Here is a 26,840-nt window from a genome sequence, read left to right as displayed (position 1 = left end):
AGATACCACCTCCACTCTGTGGTCCCTCTGAGTGGGTTCTGTTGAGGGATGATGCTTGTAGCGAGGAAGCGGGGTTTCTGGTTAATTTGTGCGGGTGATAAGCTAAAGCTAACAGATCGGAGCCACTATATGCATGGGCCTCTCTCCTGTAACTGACCTCAAGGCAGTGGGTGCAGGAATGCTTTGCACCTTAGAGCCAGTTGAGTTTACCTGACTTAGGTCCACAACAGTGTCCGTCTGTATGAACTACCAGAACTGCCAGACCACCTCAGCGTCCCTGCTAGGCTGGCGAGTGTCTCAGCAGTCTAGTTCTCTCTGATTGTTGGGTGCTATCTTTCCCACTTCGCCTTCCCCCTCCTGCGGGTTTGGGCAATCTTTACTGTTTGAGGGCCTTCGAGCATTCGCTGCCCCCACTTCAGGGCCTATAGAGTCTGTGACGATGTCCAGAGGAATGGCCCCACCCAGTTCCTTGGACCGGGCCTATCCGCGTCTTGCCGCCCCACCAGGGGACAGCTCCTCGTTGTCTGGAAGAGCCCACTTAGGGCCCAACGCTGCCTCCTGTAAGTAGCTGGAGCGCTGCCGATGGTAGGGGCAAGCCCATTCAGTGCCGGATCTATCTGTTGGAGGCCCAGTTAGCTCTCTTTCTCCTGGCCTATTTCGCTGCTCTGTTTCTCTCCTCTGTAACCTCAGTGGAAGAGCAGGAGAACAGTCTCTCCGGGAGTCACTGGTTTACAGCTCTCCGGCAGTGTGAGCCATTTCCAGTGGGCAACTGGCCTGTCTACTTCTCTCCCCATGGCCGCCCAGTTAGGCCCCTCAGCGTTTCAACATGGCGGCCAGGGTCAGCAGAGGAGCACTTCGCTCCACTGCGTGTGCTTGCTGTGGGAACCGCAACGGTCAGTTCCACGATCCAGAGCTCCGGGGAAGCCTCCGCCAGATTCCACTTTCTGGTATGTGTGAAGTCCTCTAGAATAGGGGTGCTGAATACAAGTTTTCAGCTGAGATGGAGCAGCGCTCTAGAGACCTGTGTCCGTTTCCAAGCCCGGCCACACTCCCCTATCTTATTTTTTAAAGCAGCAGATGCTGCAGAAACAGTTGTCATATCTTATTTCAGTGCTATTCATTGAAAGCGTTCTATGGCTATTACAAAAGTAAGTAAATCAAATCCAGTCAGGAATAAGGCACTGCATCTGGGTATTTAAAAAGAGAATTCAACTATTCCATTATATTTCATGAGATCTTGTGAAGAATATTCCAAAGCTGAAGCTGTCATGCTATCAACAAAAGAAGTGACAGAAATAAAATCACAATTGGATGATCCATTTGGGGGCACTGGGAGTAATTTATATAATTCTTTAAGTGGCAGGAAAACCACTGATACTTCTTTGCTTTTCCTTGATGACGCCGGCCCAAATAACAAAGAGCGCTCTATACAATGTTTGCCGGGCTCAGATCCACTGGAGTGTTTCCATGAGAAAAGTTAGAAAATCCATCAGATTGAACATTCTAGAGACATCTCGTTAATGATAGAATATTCACTACCAGATATATTTTCGTTTAATCCTGTCTCTCCAGTGTCGAGCAAGAATGTCTCAGAGAGTGTCTCAGAGAGAGTGGTGCCATTATCGCAGAGAAAGAAAGAGAAAGCTGATGGAATTTTTCTGAGTACACCAAGTGTTTCATCAGGGCAAACTTATCTGGGGTATCAGAATTATTTCTTAATCCATCAAGGAATCTCCCTAGCTATTATGTTTGCTTCTCTAGAACGCTTCAATGGCTTGACAGAATTCTGTCCTCTATCATTAATCATCTGCAAGAAACCATGGACAGCTCAGATCATATATTGGACATATTGTCAGTAATCTTGAAAGAACTCCTAATGAATTCTGGGGGTGTCGATATACCAGTTGATAAGCAGGCTGTTCAAGGTAGTCCTATCCAAAAGAAGGACATCGATTGCCAAGTTGCCTGTACTACATCAAAAATGCCAACATGCATGTATAAATCAGGTTTGGAAGTTGACCTAGCTTCACTGGAGTCTCTCTTTATGGAAAATGTAAATGTAAATGTAAATGTGCTGGACTTGTAAAGCGCACAGCTGCCCGTAAGCGTCCCGGCGCTTGCTTAGGGAACCCGTCCTGGTATTCCCCTGTGAGAAACCACGGCAGGGTGTCCACAAGGTGAAAGCCAGGCATCCCGCCACGAGGGGCCGTAGTGGAGATTAAGCAAGCTATTGCCCAGAGTCGCAGAGTGTGACCCCGTGAGTTGAGTAGGCACCAGAGCGAGAATTGTCGAGTCCGTGGAATTTTGAGCCCGAGACCCGCCGAGGCGGGGAATCAAACCCTGGTCCACGGTCGATCTCAGCTTCCGGGTCTGCCGCCTCTAACCACTGAGCCACGCTTCTCCAAAAGGAGGCTGGCTTACTTTATGCTGCACACTTATTTAAGTGCAGCACCCTGCGCTAATCCAGACAACTCTTATGATGATGTTAGTGGTCTTAGACAACTATTTAAAGCTCTTTAAGTGGTAGCTGTGGAGAGCAGCCTTTAGGCTTAGTCCTGAAGGAGTTTTAAGCAGCTTGTTGTACCAGAACTAATTAAATAGTGTAGCTTAAGTGAAAAAGAACCACCCGGTGTAGTTATAAAAAAAGTTATTTATTATACACACTCACTAACACATTGCTGTATCTCCTACCCAGAGATATAAACAAAATACACACAATACGTCAATAGTAGAATAGGTAAGTAGCACAAATATACAGTGGTCTTCAGGGGGAGACCAAACCATATACTAATAAAGTGGAATTCGAGCCACAACCGAAATGGAGACTTGACCCAGAAGACTTAGAAGAGCTGGGGACCCAAGGAACCACTCAATGTAAGTACCCAGGAACCCCACGGAGGCCGTGTGTAGAGTGGAAATACAGCCACATACTCAATGCAAGTCAATGGGAATGTCGCAGTTGCAGCTTTAAAGAAGAAGGACCCTTCCCAGAGGACCCTGAGGAACCCCCATGGAAGATGGAAGGTTGGAGTGTCACCCCACCCATTTATACCCCTGGAACCAGGATACCTACACCAGGGAAGCCAGATACATAGTTGTGAAGTGATGTTGGGAACCGCCGTAGAACCCAGTGGAGGACTTCAGGGAAGATGCCGCTGGCGAAGAAGGTGAAAGAGTTCGGTGGAATTCAAGGGTGGATTCTTGAAGAGGAGTAACTGCAAGCCGAGGGGACAGAATCTATGCCACTCGGGAGTGACCAGGAGGCCCAGGAGACCAATGACCACCGATGAATGAAGATGCAGGAGAGCTGACAGTGATCATGTCACTGCAGCTGTGAGGAACAGGCGATGCTGTGGAAGACCAGGAGCTGTGCACGAGCTGTCCCATGTCAGAAGTTGAAAACCAGGGTGTCGGTGTCCGGCTGGAGCACCAACAAATTTTGGCAGCAGCAACAGATGAGGAAAGGGAAGAAAGTGCAGTGTTGGGACCAACAAGGTCCAAGGGACTCACCAAGTGCAGGAGAGTTAGAGCAGGCCACAAGCAAGCACGGGAGACCACTGGAACCAAAGAAGACCCTCAAGAGGATCCACAGGTCAAAGGCACAGGAGTCGCAAGAGGACCTCAAGCAGCTCACCAAGGATGTAGGCCCACGGTGCAGAGGATACGGTGAGGACGATGATCTTGGTAGCAAAATATGCTGGAGCTTCTTGGAGTCTGAAGATCTTAGGAGAAGAGAGTCAACAAGCCTTTACAACGGCAAGTTGAAGCGCTGCACAGAGGTTTTGTTCCGGCGGTTCCGAAGAGGGATACTGACCTCAAACTCGGTGAGAAGACAGTGTAGGCCTCGAGGGAGTTCCAGAATCACCACCTGTGTTGCTGGACCCTTCGAAGTCCGGAGGATATCAGGAACAGCAGACCGGTCAACTTAGTTGCGGTGCCTGCATATGCAGGGGAGTGACTCCTTCACTGCAAGGAAGATTCCTTTGGGTGTCTTTGATGCCCACAGGCCTGGAGAAGGAACTGGATGGAGGACAGGCCCAGGTGACGCAGAAGTCTGGCAGGATAACTAGGCCAGGAGCGGCAGGAGTCTTCCAGATGCAGTCTCGGTTCCCAAAGCAAAGTCCAACGAAGTCCAAAGTGCCCAGACGGTTGAAGTAGAAGTGGTTTTGGCTCTGAATCGTATCACAGGACGAATTTGAAGAGCCACCCACAGGTAAACCCTTAAGTACCCAAAGTAAAGGGTTGGGACGATTCAGGGGTCCATCCCAAAGGAGGGGCTGAGCAGAGGGGAAGCTACTAACATGTCCTTTGTCCAGTTTCACATAAGAGTGGGAGCCGTTGGCTCCCTGAACTGGTTCCGCCTGGAGTATGCAAGAAGGGCACCAAATGTGCCCTTCAAAGCGTCTGGTGGTGCTGGCAAGAGGCCCCCCCCAGCCCAATACACTAAGTCCTGTCTCAGAGGTGGTTACACCTCCCTGAGACAGGAAGCCTATTGTTCTACCTTCCTCTGCTCGACCATGGCTCAGCAGCAGGAGGACGGAATCATGCCTATGGTCGGCAGCAGCACTAGCTTGCTGTTAGACCTTGAAAGGCTGGTGCTCAGAATACAAGGGGGCTCCCTAAAGGAGCCCCCCAGTACATGGCACCCTACATCCAACAATGGAATTGGAGTTGGGGTAGGATTCTAAAATGTTTGTTACCAAACATGACCAGTGTCGGTGTAGATAATATATAGTCAGGCATCTTGTAATTGACTAGATGTTCACTTTATGTCTAAAAAGGCTGACCGGACTTAAAAAACCAGGAGAATCGACTCTTGGGTTTGTAGGGGGTGACTTGCTCAAGTAGCACACCCTCACACTTATAGCCAAGCACGGTGCCTTTAGGATTGAAAGGCCTGCATTAGGGGTGACCTATAGTTTTTATGTGCGGTGACCTCAGATATATGGAAACTTATAACTGTTATGAGCGGTGATGGCACCAGCTCACACAGGCTGCAATGACAGGCCAGAAGTCACAGTTTGAGTGGTCTCCTGTGGGTGGCATAATACATGCTACAGCCCAGGGAAACCTCCTTGAGTACCAATGCCCTGGGTACCTTAGTACCATATACTAGGGACTTATAAGGGTACACCAGTAGCCAATTAGGAAGGTGCCAAAGTACTTACTAAAGTCTAATTTAGGGAGAGAATACAGTGACTGGGGTCCTGATTAGCAGGGGGGCGGAGAGCCCAGGGCCTCACAAGTTTTGGGCGACATAGCAGCAAACACAGGATTAGCAGAACCCCCACCCCCCCTTTCTCTTGCATGCGTCCGATGCAGGGACCGCCATGGGTGGCCAAAAGGTCTAGCAACGCCTCTGGGGCCCCGCGGTCCTCAATTTTTGGGACCAGCGATTATTTTCATCAGCCTTTGACCTAGAACAAGAAAGTGAAAAACACACACGGAGGAGAGAGGGAGGAAGAGGAGGACGGCTACCACAGTGAGATTAAGGGCAGGGTGAGTCTGGAGGTGGATTACAGAGGCTTGAGGTCGAATTGAGACTACACAGCGTTGGTATTCTGCACGTGGACATTTCATCGCTCCGGCCACGGGCTTCTGACAAAAACTTTGGCCCCTGGCACTTATTCTTTTACAAATTAAGCACTCCTCAACCCCACCTACGGTATCGGTAATATCAGGAGCAGAAATCTCTGAAGTATTACTGATTCACTGCTAATGGAGTCTTAAAGAGTAAGACGTGATTAAGCATTTGTATTTATTACAGCTTCTAACATGTTTGTGAAACACAGACATACACTCCACGCCCCCCCCCCCCCCCCGCTCTCCTCCCAGATATTTCTCTTACCGCCGTTGACTTGGTCACAGTAAAAAAACTGTGTAATCTGCTTAAAGTGTGATTAATTCCCTTGACTTGGTTAATAAAGTTCTAAGCGTTGCTATTGGAATGTGAAGGCGCGTCAGCTCTGCCCGGTTACATCCCTGAGGTGTGATTTCCCTGCCATCACTCGGGCAGCCTCTTTTCACTGTGGCATCTCTCCTGACAGGACATGATTCGCAGCACACTGGAGTCTGGGGAGATGGCTGGAGGAGCTCGTACTTTCTGACAGCTTTCGACGTGTCCTACCTTCCTCGGTTGTCATTTGTCAGGGCTCGGCACTTCTCTCCATGAGGAGACAAAGGTTATGGAGTGCCTGCTCCTTGTTGATTAAAATACTGTTCATGAATATTGCAGAGGGCACGTGCGGTGACCTTTACTTTGTTAGAAATTAAACATCAGGATTATGTCCCAGCAGATGAGTCAATGTTTCATAAAAATATATTCTGGCAACTAAAATATAGAGCTATCTGTTTATTTTGGGTGGTTCCAAATTCACCAAAAATATGTCTCTTAATTTGTCAACGTCTCTCTTGTGTGCTTTGCAATTGACCATGTCCAAGGCCGCCCAACCCTGTTGCGCCAACATTACTGTCAGAGGTATGCACGCTTTTACCAGTGGTCCTTCCCATGGATAGAGGTGTATTCCATTAAAAAGGGAACATCTCTGGCCGCTTGCCAAATGTGTTAACCACACTATGGTAGTATCTCCTGCTACAACCCGTGTTCACGCTATTAAAGCACGAAATAAATTATTAAAGAAACACTGTATTAATTGGAATATATTGGCCGGTGTAAGATATTGGCAATTGGAGTATGGGAAAATACTATTGGCAGTGGAATTGTGTCTGCTGGTTTCACCACTATATTAAAATATGGGAGTGTACATTACCAAAATTAACATCATCTTTGAGATAGACTTAGTCTTAAACAGGGCTACAACCAGGTCTGTTTGCCCCTCCGTGTATCCTAGTGTAGGTTAGGCTCTGTAAAAGCAGAGGATTCTGGTCGGTGCTTCTGTGATTCACACCTTAGTATTTGCGCAGCGGTCGGCCGTTTTTAGAGCTGCTGTCAGCCTCAGCTGCTAATTGGCATGGACCTATGTATCAATACATCTACCACTTAGTGGACCTGTACTATTGTCAGAGTATGAAGGGACCGCTTTCTGTTTTTCTTCAAGAATAAGGCACGATATTGTATACTGTGATCATTTCTTCAAATGCTGAACCTTTTCTGAACACTCGTTATTGAGGTTTCAGTTACTCCCAGACTGATAATATTCTGATTTTTATCCAGTGAGATTTGGTGAATTTTTCCGTTTTCACTATTGTGGAAATGTGTTTTTAGACGGCTGCATCTGCCTTCTCCAGCAGACTGTAGTGAAGATTCCTGAGAAGCTTCGGCAGGGATATTACTCAATTCTGTAGTGGTTGTGCACTCAGGGGCAGAGGTACAGTTTAGAAGACCAGTTCAGCAATTGCTTCATTTTATTCCTCAGCCAGTCCTGGTCTCGTTTGTTTAGTGTGCGACCCTCAGTGGTGACAAAAAACATTCCTCAGTACGAACATTGCTGCCGTGCAACACCCCTCCTGCTGCCTGAAGGAAACCAATCTGCCAGGCCAGGGTAGAGATTTCTTAAGTGACTCCCGGAGGATTCTGTGGTTCGGTCCCACGCCGCATGTCTCAGCCCCTCTATGATAGTAATATATTTATTTCAAAGCCTTAGATGGAGAGACATTTCTATTTAAAGGCTGGGAATTGTCGCTGGAATGGACTGGCAGATGTGAAGCAAGTTGCAGGAAGCCGTGTCAGAAATCTCGGCAAAGGGAAAGTCTTTAAAACTTTTGTTTTTTTAAGTCGACCCTGGGCAGCGCATGCGCTGCTCTGTGAGGCATGCTGTATTGAGGTAAGAACTTGAAGCTCCACCCGCTGCGTCCATATTTTTCATTGGCTTGTGTCATTGTCCCCTGTGAAATGTGGCTGTTCATTGGTCGAAAGGCTTAGTAGTCGCTCCTTAGTACCGCCTTGTCTCATTTTGTAACCTCACATGGCCACACCCCCTGTTACGTGTGTTGGTATTTGGTAGGCTTTAATTACATCCTCTGAGCACTATTTTCCCAAATAGCTTTGGCCTGCCTGCAACATGCTCTCTCCTAACACTTTTTATTTGTATTTTTGTAGCACACATTTGCAATGCAATAGGTCTCGCGTTTGTGAGAGTTTAAGCTATTGGCAGTGTAAATGACAATGCCTTTTATTTATCTGTTTTAAAAACAGCACATATATAAAAGGCATTGTCATTTACAATGCCAATAGCTCAAACTCTAGTAAATGCGAGACCTATTGCAATACAAATGCTTGTTTTATCCAGCAGATACCCAATCTAGGAAAGAAGTGCCATTTTCATCTGTCTCAGCTTGGTAATTTGTTGTAAAACAGTGTCTCATGGAAGAGCCCCTTACACAGAGCAAAAAGTGATGGATGGAATGCTTCAATTAATGTCAGTCACCGGTTATCACTCTAGTCTGCATTCAGTCAGTTTTTCTTATTTGTGCCACTGTAGATGGGGGCCAACGATATGCAACTCACCTTTGAAATGAAATGAAATTAAATGAAAAAGGATTGTCCTAAACAAACAGCCAGATCACATCCCTCTGATTAGGAACATAAGCAACCTGATCCCTATGGCCTCATCACTGCAGCTTAGAGTCCATTGGCGCAGCGAGCTCTGCCACCCTGCCCCCCTTCAATCTGGGAACCAACACCTTATCAGTAAAAAAAAAAAAAAGTGAGGGATGGAATGCTTGAATTATCCTCAGTCACCTTTAATGACTCTGAACCTCACTAAAGCCCATAATTTGGCTGTGCCATTTCAGAGAGGCTTTGCATTTTTGAGCTGACTCTTTGTAGTTGAGCAGAACCAAGTCTGATTTACATATGGTTGATCCTCGTTTGTAGGGGAACCATGAACAAATAAAATAATGGGCTTAAAGGCAGCCCGGTGGCTGAAATTAATTCAAGCTTTCCACCCATCACTTATTCATTTTTCCAGTGATATGCCCTTAAGTGCAATAGGTGTGGCTAGATGTGGGTTGCGAGCTCCCTGTGCAGCAGGACTCAAACTGCACCTCCCTGACGTGGACAAACAAGGCTGAAACCAGTCTAGGGTTGCTTATGATCCTGTTCAGAGAGCACATGGACTGACAGTTCTGGGATGGATTGTTGGTATTGAACTAGGGCTACAGCTTTGCTAATGTTTGGCCCCAATCTGTAGTGCCACATCAAGCAACAAAAAAGATGGACTGGAATGTGGCTCAGTGATAGCCAGGCCCTTATTTAAATTCAAGCATTCAACCCAGCACTTCTTTTGTCTCGTGGAAAATAGCATACACTATGAGAGAGATACGTGTGGGGAGTTATGTGGTACATTCTGCTCTATAGGTCCAAATTGGGGCTTTTTGGTCATAGGTGGTGACATTGTTAATGACTCACTACAGTTTCAGTCTTTTGCATATCTAGAGGTTACAGTAGCTTTTTTGCAGCTTGCAAGTCTGTGGTCAAATCCAAGCTACTTCCTTCAAGGTCTTAATTAATTTGATCACTACCTAGTACCATGATTGTAATATTAAAAAGTCTAAGCGCCTACTTCTCGTTGATATATGTATGCCAGTCTTGAAGCTTAAATCTTGCGTTTCCTGTTTGGCAACTAAGAAATATAAAGGTTATCAAACCCCGACCCATTGATGATTGGGTGAGAGGCATACCTCCGATATTGTATTGATTCAGGAGACGCACTACATGGATAATCCACATACAGTATGTTTAGACAGTGGGATGGCTGCCAATACTTTTCATCTGCATTTTCTCCCTTTCAAATCACCTTCTCCCAGACAGATAAAGAAGGCAGATGGGGCCTGATCAGTGGAGCGATTAACAATAATAGATTAATGATAGCCATAGTGTATGCACCAATTAAAGATAATCCTACACGACTATTAGATCTTTATCATGCACTATTGCAGATTCCCGGTATTGTGATAGTGGGCGGTGATTTTGACCTTCTTCAAAATCCGGAACTGGATTCATCTTCTGAGTAAAATAAACAGAACAAACCTCGAATGGCAAAGGCATTGACAAAATGTATGCAAAGGTTAGACCTCATAGATATATGACGGATAACATTTTCTAATAAGAGAGAATACTCATGTTTTTCAGTTAAATATACAACTGCTGCCCGATTGGAATATTTTCTCACCTCCCTTAATTTAACATTAATTAACTGCATACATATCCAAAATGGCTTCTCCGACCATACTTTGGTAAAGTTGAAAATATCCGGGCTTGTAACGTGAAAACTACCTTTGAGATGGTTCTTTAATGAGATTCATCTCGAGGATAAAGATTGGTGTACGGAGATCCAGAATGAAACACAGGTAGGATAGAAAGTGTCTGGGAGGCTTTTAAAGAAACCATCCGTGGCTACATAATCTCTAAAGATATAGCAATTAGATGCACCCAAAATATATAGGACACAATTAGAACTAGAGGTCAATCAGGCAAATTACCAATATAGAACAAAGAAAAATACTAAAAATAAATTGATACTTACACAAGCACAAAAAAACATGCAACATTATTATTATGCTAGAGGATACCTGGCCAATTCTGATAACCGCCAAAAAGTATGAGGAGAGTGAGTTTGCTGGGAAATTCTTTGCTTAGCAAATAAGAGAGCGACAAGCACATAATAGGATTATAACCCTGGTAGACAAAGATACTAAAACTCGTATTACAAATGAAGCACAAACAGAAGAGAGTTTTTTTAAATCATTGTGAAACAATCTACTCTGTTAGACAGCAGGTGAATATTTCAAAACTGACAGATTTTGTTAGCAAACTTTCAATCCCAAAATTGCTGACAAGACATGTAAAGGTTTTGTTGGCAGATATTATGCTAAAAGAAATAGAAGAAGTATAAAATCTTTAGCCAATGGAAAGCATGCGGGGAAGATGGACTGCCAGCTGAATTATATAAAAAATGTACTTCAGTATGAAACCCGGAATTAGTGACGATTGCCAATTATATTTTGAAAGGGGCGGGATCCCGCCTTCTTTCCGTACGGCAGTCATGGTCTGCTTTTTGAAGAAAAACAAAGACAAGGAGGACGTTAACTCATACAGACCTATAAGCCTTTTAAACTCTGATTACAAAATTATAACTAAATTATTAGCAAACACAGTAAGTAAATGTGTAGGGTCAATTACAGTTTGGATTTGTACCAGGGTGCCAGCTATTGTTTAACACCAATTTTCTAGTCGAAGCGTTAGATTATTTTAGCCAAAATAAAATCCCGGCTGTGGTCATGCTGTTAGATCCCAAGAAGGCTTTTTACTTGGTTTATTGGGAAATTCTTTTTTGCATCCTCGCCGAGTTCAGATTTCCAGCCGAGTTCATTAATATGATATCTGACTTTTATAAAGGGACCTCTGTGCAAATAATTATCAAGTATGAAAGATGGGTGTTTGCACAGCTATTAGTAATCAGATGTCCAATAAAGTTGAGCGGTGAAGCGTGCGACCAGGGGTGGACGCTGTCTGGACCGGTCAGCGTGAGATTAAGGACTAATACAAAGCTACCCCTGTGGAGAGGTAGACCCCCTAGTGCACAGCATTGAAAAGACACACAGGTCTAATGATTTGAAGCAGCATTCACAAATGTTCAATCCATATGATTTACTGGTTCATCAAAATTCAGTGCGTATACATTAAATTCCATGTATCAAACATCGTGATCCGAATTCAAAAGAAGTTTGTCAACAACAGAATGAAGATCAGCAATTTATGAATCCCAATGCATTTCGGGCTAAACCAAAAGCCCTTCCTCAGGGGATCACTCTACAAACAAAAGAAATAACCATCATCAAATCCAATTCAAATGTCATCAATAACCTGCATAAGCAACCATATGTCATCTCACAAACAAACAAAAATAGAAACAAAGTGTGCTCAATAGAACAGCCAGATTTCCCAAGGTGCATGTAATCATAATAAACGGTGAAAACACGAGTGTGAAAACGGACAGGCAAGTGAACTCAAAGGATAAAAAATCCCAAACAAAGGAAAGGCTCAAACCAGCTACGTGACAACAGACTGTCAAACCCAGTGCGTCATCGTACGAAAACGGAGCGGTGATAAATCATGTTAAGTGGGCGTGAGGAAAGATTTGCCAAGATCCCGCTAGCCCAAGCGTTAAACGCCAGAATAGCCACCCTGTAACGTACGCGGTCGGAAAGACCGTCAAGATTGTTTCATTACAAATAAATGGGTCCCCCGGACAGAGGTACTTACAGTGAGTGTTTGAAAAACGCAAACCCTGTTAAAGGAGCCGGATCACGAAGCAAACGTGCCGGAACAGTGAAGGTTTAAAAGACAGCGTGTAAACATGGAAGATGGACAACAGTAAAACAAAGTATAAGCGCCATCTTGGAGTGGTGAAACAACACTCAACCGGTAAACAACAGGAAAAAGACCCACAATTGTCAGTAAGGTGTGCCAAGATGAACACCGCGTACGTTACAGGGTGGCTATTCTGGCGTTTAACGCTTGGGCTAGCGGGATCTGAGCCTTTCCTTTGTTTGGGATTTTTTATCCTTTGAGTTCACTTGCCTGTCCGTTTTCACACTCGTGTTTTCACCGTTTATTATGATTACATGCACCTTGGGAAATCTGGCTGTTCTATTGAGCACACTTTGTTTCTATTTTTGTTTGTTTGTGAGATGGCATATGGTTGCTTATGCAGGTTATTGATGACATTTGAATTGGATTTGATGATGGTTATTTCTTTTGTTTGTAGAGTGATCCCCTGAGGAAGGGCTTTTGGTTTAGCCCGAAATGCATTGGGATTCATAAATTGCTGATCTTCATTCTGTTGTTGACAAACTTCTTTTGAATTCGGATCACGATGTTTGATACATGGAATTTAATGTATACGCACTGAATTTTGATGAACCAGTAAATCATATGGATTGAACATTTGTGAATGCTGCTTCAAATCATTAGACCTGTGTGTCTTTTCAATGCTGTGCACTAGGGGGTCTACCTCTCCACAGGGGTAGCTTTGTATTAGTCCCAAATAATTATCAACTCAAACAGTAGTGGTATTTGTAAAGTTAACAGAGGAACAAGACAAGGCTGTCCTCTGTTACCACTACTTTTTGCTCTTTTTATAGAGCCGCTAGCAATAACTGTTCATTCAAATAGTAATTTAACATCTCCACTCACAGGGATGACGAACATAAAGCTCTAAGCTGATGACATAGCCTTGTTTCTTAAACCTGATTTAGAGATTCAAAAAATATATATTTCAGATTTTCTAGGAATGTCAACTAATTATAGGATATAAAATAAATTAAAAACAGAGATTCCGTTGTGTAATACTGCACTCAACGCTTTAGTAATAGAACTTTGTTCTGCAGTCAACGCTAGACCCAAGAGATATCTTGGAATATACGTCTCGAAAAATGTTAACGATCCATACGTTCTAAATTTCATCCCTTTACTTAACAATATAAAAGGGCTGTTTTTAAAATGAAATAATCTACCCTTGTCAATAATGGGACGGGTTGTGCTGATCCGCATGTCCATTCTACCCTTGTACAATTTTCTCTTTCTGCCATCCCTATTATAATACAGATTACATTTTTTAAAGAAGTGCAAGGTAAGTTTTCGGCTTCTTTATCGGCAAATAAAACATCTAGATTGGCTCTAGATACACATTACAGACCAGCAAATGAAGGCGGCCTGGCCCTTCCCAATTTGAAAATTTTTTTTTTTGCGAACTTTGCACATACCACATATAGATTACCTAAATACTTAAACATTAATAGGTATGATCATTTTTTTATAGATGTAATTTTTCAAGAATATGATATTACTGATTTTATACGCCTGATGTGCCCCCGGGGCACTTATTGTAATTCAGCCCCATATTGCCGTGGTAGAGGGCCGAGGACAGGGGGATTTTGTTGGCGCCTAGTGTGACAATTTGTTTTTGGTGCCCCCACCCACAGATCTCCAACTGCACGGATTCCCTCACTACTACCCTACCCCAGTGCCCCTAATCTCTTCATAGCCCCTTTTTCACATGCCTTTCATTTGTTTTAACACACTGGTTGGGGTTGACTTTACTAATCAGAATGTATTTTAACCCAAACAAAACCTTTTCAGCAACCTTACAAATAGATAATGTAAGACTAGGGACAAAAAATATACAGTTTTAACCTTTGTCATGTAATATGCATGCAGCTCTTTAATGACATTTCATAAGTTACTGTGCTATATTAGGATTGTAACTAATGAACTGCAGGTAGAAAAATGATCTTTATGACAAAGGCAGTAACCCACTGAGTTTCCCCGATAAAATACAGTTCATTGATCTGCATAGTACACGTTCTTTCCCCTCTACTTTATGATGAGTCAAACTGCAAATAGATTAAACTTTGATCTCTCCCCAGCCGGAATGTTAATCATCAGAGTGATCTTGACATTTTTATTATTGCCTGAAATCTGCTGGACACGCATAGGGTTGGACTGGGAAACCAAAGCAGCCCTGGCATATTTTGTCAGACCAGCCCCTGTACAGTGTGTAGCGAGGGCAGCGAGTGAGACTGACCACTGAAGGGAAATTTGGGCCCCTCCTAAAGAAAATGCTTGGGAAAATGCCAAAAATGGTGCATTCTACAACAGATTTTTTCCAACGATTTTCATTTGTATTAGCTTTTAAAGCATAGTAAATGATGACCTTATAGTGCACCAGGGTACCCAGTCATATGTATAAATGTTCTTACTGAGCACACAAAATGTAAGATCTCATGCATGAAACATGAATTTAAATAAAACATAAGTGCACACATTCACTGTTAAGCACAGCCAAGAAGCTGAGAACACAATGAAAGACCATTTAGAGGGATGTTAGTATCCTCCAACCCAATAAGTGGCATGGCAGGGCCAGCTTTAGCGCTGGTGGTGCCAGGTGCGACAATATTTTTGGGCCCCTCCCCCCCCCCCCCCCCCCCCCCCCCCATGACCGCCTCCTCAACAGATTCTCTCACTATCACTCTCCAACAGTACCATGTTTCTCTCCATAGCCCCTCTCAAGTATATTTAATTTGCTTTATAGACTTTCTCATCTCGGCGTATGGAGCCGGAGCACTTTACATCACATACAGTACAGAGACAATTAATCAAACGTGTAAATCGGTGTATAGAAAATGTTACACAAGACAAGGGTGACTACAAGGTCTAGGATTCAAATTTCATCCATACTGGTAGGTGTGTTTTTTTAAGAGTACTTGGTCTAGAGAACAGTGTCAAACTGGGATGTAAAATAGGCCAGGGTACCAAAATAAAAGTGGCCCTTGTTAGCAAACAAGATAGCAGAAAAGAGGCCCGTGTTTAGTCTTGAACTTCTAAAGACAAGCTGTATTGGTCTTTTGCAAGGTATGGGAGACTACATTCTTTTGTATTTGCTGCAGGCATTGCTTGTGGCAATATCAGTGACATTGACAGGAAAAATAACGACCCACCTGGCCATAAAACAGGCCCTTAAACTGATGTGTGAGGCCAGCCCATCTTGCACTGTCTGATTGTCTTATAGGGGAATCTGACCCTGTAGGAGAAGGACAAACTCAGGATTCAAAACGTTAGGGTTGTCTTTACCAATAATAAGTTATGTCTATCCAAACAAACTATTTTTAGCAACATTAGGATAATGAAATACTGGGGAAAAACATAACTTTCTAACCTGTTTCATGCAGCTTGCATGCAACTCTTTGATGGCAGTTCATAGCTCACTGATTGTAAGTTATGAACTGCAAGTAAATAAAAGATCTCTGTGACAAAAGCAGTAACACTGAGCTGTCCAAATAAAATGCAGTTGTGTCTTCTGCATGGTACACGTTCTCTGCAGTAGGTATGGTAACCATCTGCCTTCTGTAGATAAGTCTAAACTACCAGTGAGCAAAACTCCAAACGCTCTCCAGCAGGAAAATTAGTCACCAGTGTTATCTTGACATTTTTACTGTTGTTTGGAACCGGCTGGACATAGAAAAAAGCTCTGCAGTGGGTGCTTAAAAACCCATAACAATTTGCAAAACACAAGGCTCCCCAGCTCAACAATAAACTGGCCCCCCTGTAATAAAACCGAGCAAAACCGGTCCCCAGGAACAAAACCAGCCCCCACCCTTCCAGCCACCTGGCCGGCATCAGGCCGTCTTGGGCCTGATGCCCAGGACGGCCTGCCTGGCCTTTGATACACTGGAAACTCTGCAGCAGGTGCACAGCGTCCCCCAAAGTCAGCACCAGGTGCTGTTGCAATGGCCACACAGCCCTAAAGCCGGCCCTGTCTCACCTTTGCAGGTTCTTTTTTGTCCCTGCTTCCCCCTGTTGTCAATGTTTTTCTGTATTTCTCTTCCTCCTTTCCACTTTTTGTGTTTTTTTTCTCTTGCTCTGGATCAAAGTCATTTGAGGAAAAATACGTGTCAGCTGCCAAAAGGAGAAGCGGGCCCCACCTGCAACCACTGACTCAAATGAAGCTATGTGAAAAGCACCTGCCAAGGACCCTCTTGTTCTCAACCTCTTTCTGACCATCCGTACTCCTCCTTGAGCCTCCCCCAATTGTGTTTATGCAATCATGTTTCGTGAATTCATGATTTTAGTTTTGCATTTGCCATTGTCCTTAAATGCACTGATTGCTTCCCAACATTCATAGCAGGGATGTATTCTTGAAACCATGACCCAGAGCAAAGTCCCCGTCTTTTGTTCAGAGCAGCTTTGCGCTTATGAGACGCCTAAATATAGAAAACGAGCTTCAAGGTTGGGCTTCCATGACCGCCTACTTGCACTCGGGATTAAAAGCAACAAACATTAGCTGTTGGAAGGACAGGAACACACGTGTTGAAGTAGTGAGGTTTTTATAAGACGAAACGTTTGCCTGTCCAAAACAAAAGCACCATCTCCTTAAAATGGTAAACCATTGAGGAGGATTTTTGCATCCAGAGCTCGTATATTGTGGATGCGACGATCATGCTTAGGCAACGCAGAAGCACAGCTCACTTCCTGCATCTAAGACCATCGGGTGGAGTATATATTCTATAGGGTGTCTTCAAAAGCCACAGAGGCAAGTGGTGTTTCTTCAAATGTATAAAATGCCTCTGTTCGCTATCGAAGGCCCGCTTGTTTGGACAGAATGTTTTACTTCCAGGATTTTGTTGTTGTTTCTGCAGCATTCAACCTTCGACCCCACTTGAGTTTTGAAAGAGCAGAAAGACTTTAAAGCATTTGCATTATACCCACATATTTTGGAAACTTTTATCTTCTTTAGCAGATTCCTTGTTTTTGAAAATGTCTAAATACCTACTTTGTCTGGGGATCCTACCTGAAGCTCATGCCTTGAAGACAGGATAGCCCGGGCTGTTGTGCGGATTAATGCTCGGTGCCATCTCATAATGACGGGTGTTATGTGAGATTACCAGGCCTGCAGCAGCCTTTCATTTGGCCTTCCTTCTAAACTTGGCTAATGGGGGCTTCTGGGCGCAGTGTTCATGTTTCCGCTTTCCCTACCCCGTCCATTGATCTCCGCGCCTGACGTCCTCTGGCTTTAGGGAACATCTGTCAGGGAGGACAATGCGCGAGGGACCTCACCTGACAGTCGTGTCAAGCACTGGCGGATCATAGTTTTCAGGATTGCTCCAGGAGCAGGTGTGGGGTGACTGCGGCAAACTTTCTTTAATGATTGGATTAAGGGCGATTAAAGTATCTTTGACTTGTGTTCACATTACCAAAGCAGTAGTTTGGGTTTGTAATTGCCTGGCCCTTTACAAATGCGCTTCCCTGAAGCTGGTTAGAAAAGTACATGATCCTACACCGACATCCTAACACTCTCTTCCGCCAAGGAAGAGGCGTGACGATAAAAATAAGGCGTTCAGCGACAGATGAGCACAAGCCACAATTTAAGAGGTTCAGAAACATAACAGCACCGAATGAAGGCTGCTTAACTATAGACGAATTGCTTTCATTTGCATTTGTACATCCATGATGCTTGGAGCGCCATCAAACGACACCTATGCTAAGTTTGTTGTTACCACTTTCATAACCTCTTTTGTGAAGACAGACATCAAAGTTAATTGACTAAAAACAAAAGAAAAATGTTTCCTGCAGGAAGGTTAGCCTACTATCTTATTGAGAGCATATGTTTGCAGCTAAATGTTGAGCCGGTAACCCTACAATAAGTGCACTCCAATCCAGACTGGGCCTCTGAAATGAATCTAATCATGCAACATCACTAGGCTTTATCATACACAGCAACATCTCCTGCAAGATCCTCCCCTCCAGACTGCCTTGTAGCAATTCTGACCCATGTGAGGGCAAAAAATCAAACTGTACCGCCCTGAAGCAAACTTCAAAACTGATTGGAAAGCCCAGGTCCACTCAGGTCTTATTTGCTGGTGTCGTCAATACTCTTCTAGTTCTATGGGGAATATCCTGCAAGCCTCTGCCAAATCTCTTCAGGACCTACAGAATTCTGACCACTTATTGTAACCTCAAAGGAACATCCGTGTTTACCCTACAAGTCTTCATCATCCTCACAACCTGCAACATCACCTGCAAGGCAATAACAGCGATCACTTGACCCGTCTGAGTTTGACAAAGCGAGACACAAAGCCACAACAAGCCAGACTAAGTCAAGCAGTGGAAAAAGGAACAAGTCTTGAAAACAAATCTTTACAGGTAGCATGGCAATGTAACAATATTCCAACGAATCCTGGTCTTGGCTTCTCCAGTTTAAAAAGGTGCTTAAATTAAGGAACATCCATCCAAATTTGATAAAGAACCTCAGGGTCTTGGGGGATCCTCATTCCCGGAAATGCACTGTCCTGAATCATGTGTTTTGTAGCTTTCATGCTAGCTCAGCACTAGCAGTTTAACGCTATCAACAGATGAAATGTTACCCTCTCCTCCCAAGCTGTGGCTGTGAATTTCGCACAAATGTTTCTCCGAGCAATAGCTCATAGTTCGAACAGGACTCTACAAAGCTATTTATTATCTTGTTCGATCTCCAGTAGAGAATTACATAGGAATTTCCCCTGTACCTAAAGCTAGTATAAGTTAGTGTTCATGAAGCTAGACTGTGTTTTTCATTTAAAGCCTGAGCTACTAATGAGCGCCAACATCTGATAGAAGGTGTACAATGAATTAGATGTCAATGGACTCGAAAGAAGCTCCCCAAGTTTAGATTGTAACATCAGGTCCAAATCCCTAAAAGGACCATCTTCATCTTAGTTTAAGCACGGCCAGGTATTATCCGTCCAGTCCTTCATTTGAAGAAGCTTGATGAGAGATCTTTGGGTTGCCACACTTGCTGCAGAGAGCTTTCTGATCACCTGAAATGCACCTGCGTCAACGTTGGCAGCTCGCCTGAGATTTTCATACTTTGAAGGAACACAGGACAACCTCAACACTGAGAAACACCTGATACGCGTCTTGTGTTCAGAATAAAGCCATACAGCACCATATGTGTATCTGACGATTGGTATTTTTATTTTTTATTTATGTCACTGGTGGTGGGTGTCATGAAAGTTAGAAGCCACTGAGCAAAACTTGGGCTGGCAGATCAAACTAAAGATTTTCCAGGTAGTTTGGGATTGGAACTATGGCAAGATAGTGTTTGTAAAGTTAAGATGTGTAGAGAAATGTGAAAACCAGCAAGTGCGCATTCTCGTGATCTTTAAGTGGATGTAGGGTACACTGAGCCCTGATTAAGTGGTTACATTAATTTCTTTGCTAAGGCATGGATGCCATGGCCAATGCAAAACTGAAGTGTGTGTGATCTTGTTTGTGCCGGTTTTCAATGCACCAGTTGAGGACCAGACATCTACTCAAGTAGGCATCAGCCTACATTTTGGGTACATTTTCAACTTCATTGGAATTGTAGGAGAATTCTAGATGTACTGCGGGGAAGGTGATATGGCTGCAGATATCCAGGACTAGCCATTTGGCGCTTAGACGTTTGCATTTCTACATGTAAAATTTTTACACCAAACCACATTTGCTATATTTTCCTTACTTTTAAATCATATTTACTTCTTCCCTGAATGGGTGTAAATCACAAATCTATTTTAGGTTGGAACACTCCTGCAGATGTTTGGTGTAAACCCACAAACATGTGAGTGTTTACCGATTTTTTTCAGGTGGCTGACCGTGAGAGGAGATTTACTCACAAAGAAATTCTGCCACATTTGCAGAATTTGGGTTTGATGAACTGCATTTACAAGTGCAAGTTAACCCCACTCCTAATTCTGTGGATTAGGAGTTCAAATTTTCTCTTGTAAATGAAGGTGCTTACACCTGTATTGCCTCGGTGAAATTTAGTTGTGCAAATGCCCTGGTGAATTTGGACATTCTTTTATTCAAAAAGTGCAATCTACATGCATGCCTAAAAGCCCTCTGTTTTGCCCTCGCTAGCGTTACAAGTGCTACTGGGACATTTTGTGCACATAAGCACGGTTATTTAATACTTTTCTGTCATTTGAAACAGGTACTAAAAAATCTTTTTCAATTCATTTTTTTTTAGTTTTGTCAGTCGAAGTTAAAGTTGGGCTTGGGAGCTCTCGAAATGAGCACTTTAGGCTGACATCATTGTGCGATCTGAAGCTTGTACATTTGAATCTCAGCAAGGCAGACTCCGCTGTTCATCCTTCTGAAATTGATAAAATGAGTACCAATTTCGATCGAGCAGTTTTTTTTGCTTCATACAAATGTTTTAAGTGAAGCTGTGTTAGCGAGAGCAATATTTTAGTAACAGCAATAACTGCGAAGGAGGCGCCTCTTTTCCAGTTATTGCTATCGCACTTAAGATGGTATTAGTGTCACTAAGGCAACATATGCCTGTTACAACAAGCATTTGCAATGCAACGGTCTAGCCTTTAGAAAACTTTAAAGTATTTAGCCATGCAGCACATTATCCTGGGTGTTATATTAACTCTTCTCATTTAGCCTTACACAACAGCTATAACCCGCAAAGTTTTGAAAAACAGAGAACTAGTATACAAGCATTAGCCTCAAACACAAACTCGTTAAATTACTTATTAGCAGTTTAATGTAAACGGAGGCCAGAACAGTGGCAGGGCACTAGTATAGCATTCAAGAAAATAATATAGTTCAACCTGGCTTACTATTATGGTGTCACTAGACAGGCGAGAACCCGGCATTTACAGCACGTGCTCGCTCACGTGTGTTGGATAGCTGCTGGCAACAGGCACGCATGTTATCAAGTCTGTTTTAGCTATATCACCGAGGGCACAGAGCACAAACACCTATAAATTAAGTTCAGAGAAATATGTGCATATTGTACACACCGAAGTTTCTTAAACTGCATGTTCACATGCGTTCCTACATTGTGCTGCTGTAGGCACTACCATAAATTGCATTATATATAGATATACATATTCATAAACGCATAGATATAGAACAGTCACATGAAATACGTCTGTACCCATATATTTGTATAAAATGTATAGGTATGTATTTCGTAAGCATATCAGCATGCATTTAAAAGCCTGGACGTACTCGTGTTTTGAGAGTGCGTATATGTGTGTGCACGCAATATAAATACCACAACACTATGCTGTACCTGATTAAACATGCACATACCTATACATATATTACACAGACCCAAAATATATGGGAGCGAGCTGTATATCCAGCAATAATCCATTTTAGTCAAATTTTCTAACTAAAACCTTAATAGCGTTTAAGACATCTGGTGCCCATGCTACTCCGCCACCAAAGACACCTTTAAAGACAAACGAGTAGCACTCAAGCACAATTACGCAATGTTATAAGAGCCAGGACTGGCTGCCACGGAATTACATTTTCAGTGTGGAGGCGACATGGCGTAAAACCGCCTTCACTGGAAAGGTCAACTATGTGCATGAACCTCCTTTTCACATGGTCTTTAAAACAGACACATTTGAATAGCTTTCCCAATGTACAGACAGAGAAAACAATATAAAAAAAAGGTATCCAGTGAAAAGGAAAAACACAGCTGCGCTTATAAATAAATGTATGGTGTCCACTGAAGGAACATCTGGCCTCACACATTTGCCCTAAATCCTGCAATCCGCTGAAACATGAGCAGGTTCTAATATAAATGTCTACATATTTGCATGACTTAACACTACTTTGCGAAACAAATGTTATAATATGCACGCACGCACGAGCGCGCGCACACTCACAGAATACAAGTCATGCACTATATCACTCTGTGTCATGAGTTTCACTGCTGCAAGCCTAGCTGGGAAAACTTCAGTGTTCCTTTACTGAGTATAAACACATTTCTTCTGCTGCATTTGCTATGCTGCAGTAGAGTGGAAGGTTAAATATTCTGTCTCGAGAGGAAGCGCTGCCTTTAAAGAAAATAGCTCTGAGAACAGCAATTTGCAAAGCCCTTTTCCTTGACAGCACATAGCCACGCCTCAGTCTGGCTCTCCCTTCAACCTCTGTTAACCTGATAAACACCGCCAGCCTGGCACAGGGCCATCTTTTCAACAGTAAACAACATTTGCCTGCCATTTTTCAATAGCGCTCACCACATCACAATCTAGCTGTCTCTCCGCCTCCCCTCCCTTGCTGTTGGCCAAATTCTTTTTCAAAGATGGAACTTATATGGCATTTCCCAAAGCACTTTGAGGCATCCAAATGCATCACATAGAAGGTGGCACTCTTAGAACCGACCCGTCGTCTCATCTCCCTGTGCCTGCAGACAGAGGCTTCTCTCCAGGAAACACGCAAGACCTCTGAAATCCAACAAGGCATGCTTTTAGCCTTTAAAAATGTGTATTGCTACTTTTCAGCAAGGCACATTCCAAACCCTGGTACCTCAGAAAACTGTTTAAACATACGACTAACGCAACCTTCATTTGAAGTTTCCGGCCTTCAATTTCGTAATACAGTTCATATGTTATGCTGTGACCCTCTGCCATATAATGTACTGAATCTAACGTACGGCACTTGAAAGTTTCAGTGTGGCCAGCATTTTAATGCCAGAAGGCCCTTATCAGAATGATCAGAGGTCGTGAGAGACTTACATTAGTGCATCGTGCAATAAGGAAAGACTTGTGTACGGCAGATCTTTTTTAATTAATCTTCCCACAAATGCAATGAAAGCGCAAGTAGTTTGTGTCCAAAAATAGACTGCACATTTTCAACGTGCTTCGCTCCCCTCCTTAGACAGTGAAAATAGCTGCAAAGCAGAAAGAAATGACACAGCCCCGTCCCTTTCAGACTGACTTCCTGCTGACGTAAAAGGTTCCTTATCTTCTTTATGGGGCCATCTGTTTCACCCCATAAAGAAGATAAGAAACCTTTTACGCCACCAGTAAGTCAAGTAAGCCAGTCTGAAAAGGACGGGGCTTAAAGAGAAAGAAGAACGTCACTAGGACCTCTTCTCCAATGGCTGGCCACCGCTTAGCATGAAGGGTGAAGCCAGCCAATGGAAAAGAGGGGCGGGGCTTAACCTCGCATGTGAAAATCTCTCTATCTCATTAAATCTCACCAGCTCGACTGCGCATGTGCGCAGTCTTTCGCAAGCTGAGACCTAAAAACACATTGCCTGCAGCTTTTTTCAACAAAGAAAGGGGTGGCACATTTTGCATAAAGATAATGGAAAGTGAGTAGAAGCCAGCTAGACGTCGATACCTGAATCGAGCATGAACTTTCTGAAGTGATAGATGACACACCGCCCTTAGTGGATTATTCGGCTTCGCTTATGGATGGTCAGTGATTAAAGCAGTGTGGCTCAGAAGTCTAGGTAGTGGGTACCACGGCCATCCTTCACCAAACCGATGTGAACATATTTCAATACAGAGAATCTTGGTGTTTGTTGTGTTCTGAAGTCAGTACGCATTGCTTGTCTTGAAGATTCGCCCCTGACGAAGGGACAGGAGTCCCGAAATGCATTGGGATTCTTTTGATTTGTTTTTGTACATTGATTTGAATGCATTTCGACTGTTTGTACTTTTACTGAAACATGTAAAACAATTGTTTCTTTTGAATATGCTTTAGAAAAAAATGAAATGAACAATACTGCAATGATTAAAATTGCATGAAGTAACTACCGTATTCTTGCATGTTAAATTGCATTAAATACAGAGAATAGCTGAAAGATTAGTCCGTATTATCCCTTTACGTTGTGCTTGTGTGAGCCCAAGTCGCCTGTTGGGACTTGGCCACTTTCACATTTTGCATAAAGCCAAATAACCCATTCCAGTTTGACCACTGTGGAGCTTCATTGTTAATTTCCTGCAGTATACATTGACGTTTTTCAACCTGAAAAAATGATGTACCTAAGTATAATTGAGTAATAAGCAGCACCTGGCCTTTCCTCGTTGGCATTGCTGTGTACATCTAGCCATACATCAGTGCAGGATTCTGTTGAGCCCAAAACTTCGTTAATTTTGCACCTTGTTTTGTGTTCTCTTGTAAATGCTTGTTCATCCGTCCATTAAACCACGTTTTTTCCTTTTTTTTCTCAGGAAGTACGTGAAAGGGGCCAGAGTTCGGCTGAGACTGGTGGATCTGGAGCTGGCCTCCAGATTCTTGGGGGCAACCACGGATACCACCCTGCTGGAGGCTAGCGCCACTCTGCTGGGACTGATGGAAGCCAGGGAAGGAAGGCTGAGGGAGTGACATGGGGAAGACGAACGACTACATTGGCTTCTATGTGGGTTCATGTTTTTGGAGATAGTGGAAAATATATTAATTGTGTATGAATAAAGATTGGCACCTCTGACTATTGGTTAGATGTAAAATGAAAGAAGTATGCATGCATACCTTTTCAAAAACACATCGGTGCAAACATCACTGTCCTTTCACTCTTAAGCCTTTCCAACCAACACGTTTCCATGTTATGTCAAGGCAAAAGATTAGTAAGAAAAGTCACATTAAAGAGCAGCGAATTATGCAGGCACCACCCAAGCTCTTGCAGCCCAGAATCAAGGGACAAGCAAAGGTGTGGGTATGCAAATACCCACTTATCTTAAATAAATGACATTTATTGTGTGTAAATTCCATTGGCAGCACTCATTATTAATTAACCACATTTCCACTTTTGTCTTCAGCGAAAAATGTTGATCACTTATTGTAAGTAAGGTGAAGACATATCTGTGTTTGAGTATGTGTTACATTGATGTCCTGATTCTTGCATGTGAACTTGTGGCAAAGAGTCATTTTCTACACAAGGGGGGAGGGAGCACACTGCCTTACATTCCGGCACAGTTGACCATTGCATTCTGGTAAATGTAATACCCTTACTTCAAAATTGCTGTCGTTTTTCACCAAAGTTGGTGCAGGTAGTGCTGTAAAATCTAGACACGTGTTTCTGGGTTCAGTCCTTCATCAGTAGAGAGCGGAAGTAGTAGAGAGCAGAGAAAAGTCATCTGGGGATGCTGAAATGCTGACCAAGTCGTCACAGGCCACAGTACCACTCCACAAGCACACTGGTGCATCCCAGGTGAGTTTATCAGCTCATTGGCTCAAGCGAGCCTTTTAAATACAAGAGGGGAGGGAGCTCATCCCAGCAAAGTTCACTCCATTGTATTCTGGTAAATGCAGTATGCGTACTTCAAAGTTGCTGTAGTTTTTCACCAAAGTTGGTTCAGGTAGTGCTGTTAGCTCTAGACCTGTGTTTCTGGGTTTACCCCTTCAACAGTAGTGAGCAGAAGTAGTAGAGAGCAGAGAAAAGTCATCTGGGGTTGCTGAAATGCTGCCTGCGCCTTTACAGGTCTATCTTAGCGGCATGGGAACAGTCCTCTCCCTTTTGTCATGCTTTATTATCCAATTGGAAAACATTAATGGAAGGTTAAAAAGGAACAGCAGCTGTGTTTTTTGCATATCTGCAAACATTGAAGAAGGCAAACACTGAAATGCATTTTCTTGCGATTGAATATAGTACATTAGATCCTGTGGGGGCTACATGCCTTCCTTTTGGACTTGTAGTTCATATAGAGTGGATCCACCCCGCAAAATGGATGCACCCGTCCACAGTGCAGCAAACTGCTTGGTAGGAGGGAGGGAGATATACATATATATGTATATAAATATATATTTGTTGGCTTTGTGAATGTTTTTCTAACCATGTTTCACAGCAGCGCAGCCACTGTGCATCATGTCTGACAGAAAAAAAATGAGAGCTAGGATGTTGACAGCGCTGTACTCTCAATGCTCTTGTCATAAAGGTAAAATAGACAGCATCCAGAGTTCGGTCCAAGGCTCAAGTACAATGGAAGGGTGGACCATCATATACACACGCCATAATTAAGGATCCTTTTCTTCAACATGGCTGAAGAGAAAATGCCATAGGAAGAACTATCAATGCCTTCAGCTCATTTAATGATGCTCTTTTTAACTCGTCGATTAAAGTTATATTTGGGAATTGATGCGTGTGTTTAAATCTATTTCCATATGCACGTATAGAAAACTACACATGTCCCCTTAAGCACTACTTCAAGTACTACGAGGCGTCTCAACTATTAAACAATATTAGTCAATATTATAGTAGTATTACTCAATCCGTCTTAATAACCAAAAAGTTACAGTTTTTTAGGAACCATTTATTTTATTAGTTTTTCATTTCCACAGTGTGACCAGCTTCCAGGTGTGTAACCACTTCATTCCTTAATTTCCATAATTAATAGATGGCTTAACAATACCACGCTCCCCCGATCATCTATGCATCTCAGGCCTGGGAGGCCTTTTGTCGGGGACATTGAGGACAACTACCAGATACTAAACCGGCAATATCATTACAATATAATGGCAATGAAATATGGACAGTTCCACTTTTGCTACTTAAATTGCTTTGTTAAAGTTTTTTGTTTAAAAAACTAAGTGTCTAGTTGTGTTTTCC

The 26,840-nt window shown here is 43.2% G+C and overlaps 1 protein-coding gene across 1 annotated transcript in view; it reads left to right on the top strand.

Annotated features, from left to right (window-relative positions):
- MRPS28 (mitochondrial ribosomal protein S28) overlaps positions 1 to 25,000 on the top strand; it is a 367,602-nt gene extending 342,602 nt beyond the window's left edge. The window contains exon 3 of the mRNA XM_086965921.1: positions 24,469 to 25,000. Coding sequence (XP_086822047.1) covers positions 24,469 to 24,622 — 154 coding nt within the window. The 3' untranslated portion in view covers positions 24,623 to 25,000. The remainder of the gene's footprint in view (positions 1 to 24,468) is intronic.
- The last annotated feature ends 1,840 nt before the right edge of the window (positions 25,001 to 26,840 follow it).

This window comes from Lissotriton vulgaris, chromosome 4_1 (assembly GCF_964263255.1).
Source record: "Lissotriton vulgaris chromosome 4_1, aLisVul1.2, whole genome shotgun sequence".
Lineage (NCBI taxonomy): Eukaryota > Metazoa > Chordata > Amphibia > Caudata > Salamandridae > Lissotriton > Lissotriton vulgaris.
Note: the sequence above shows the minus strand (reverse complement) of the source record. Positions and strands in the feature narration are given on the sequence as shown.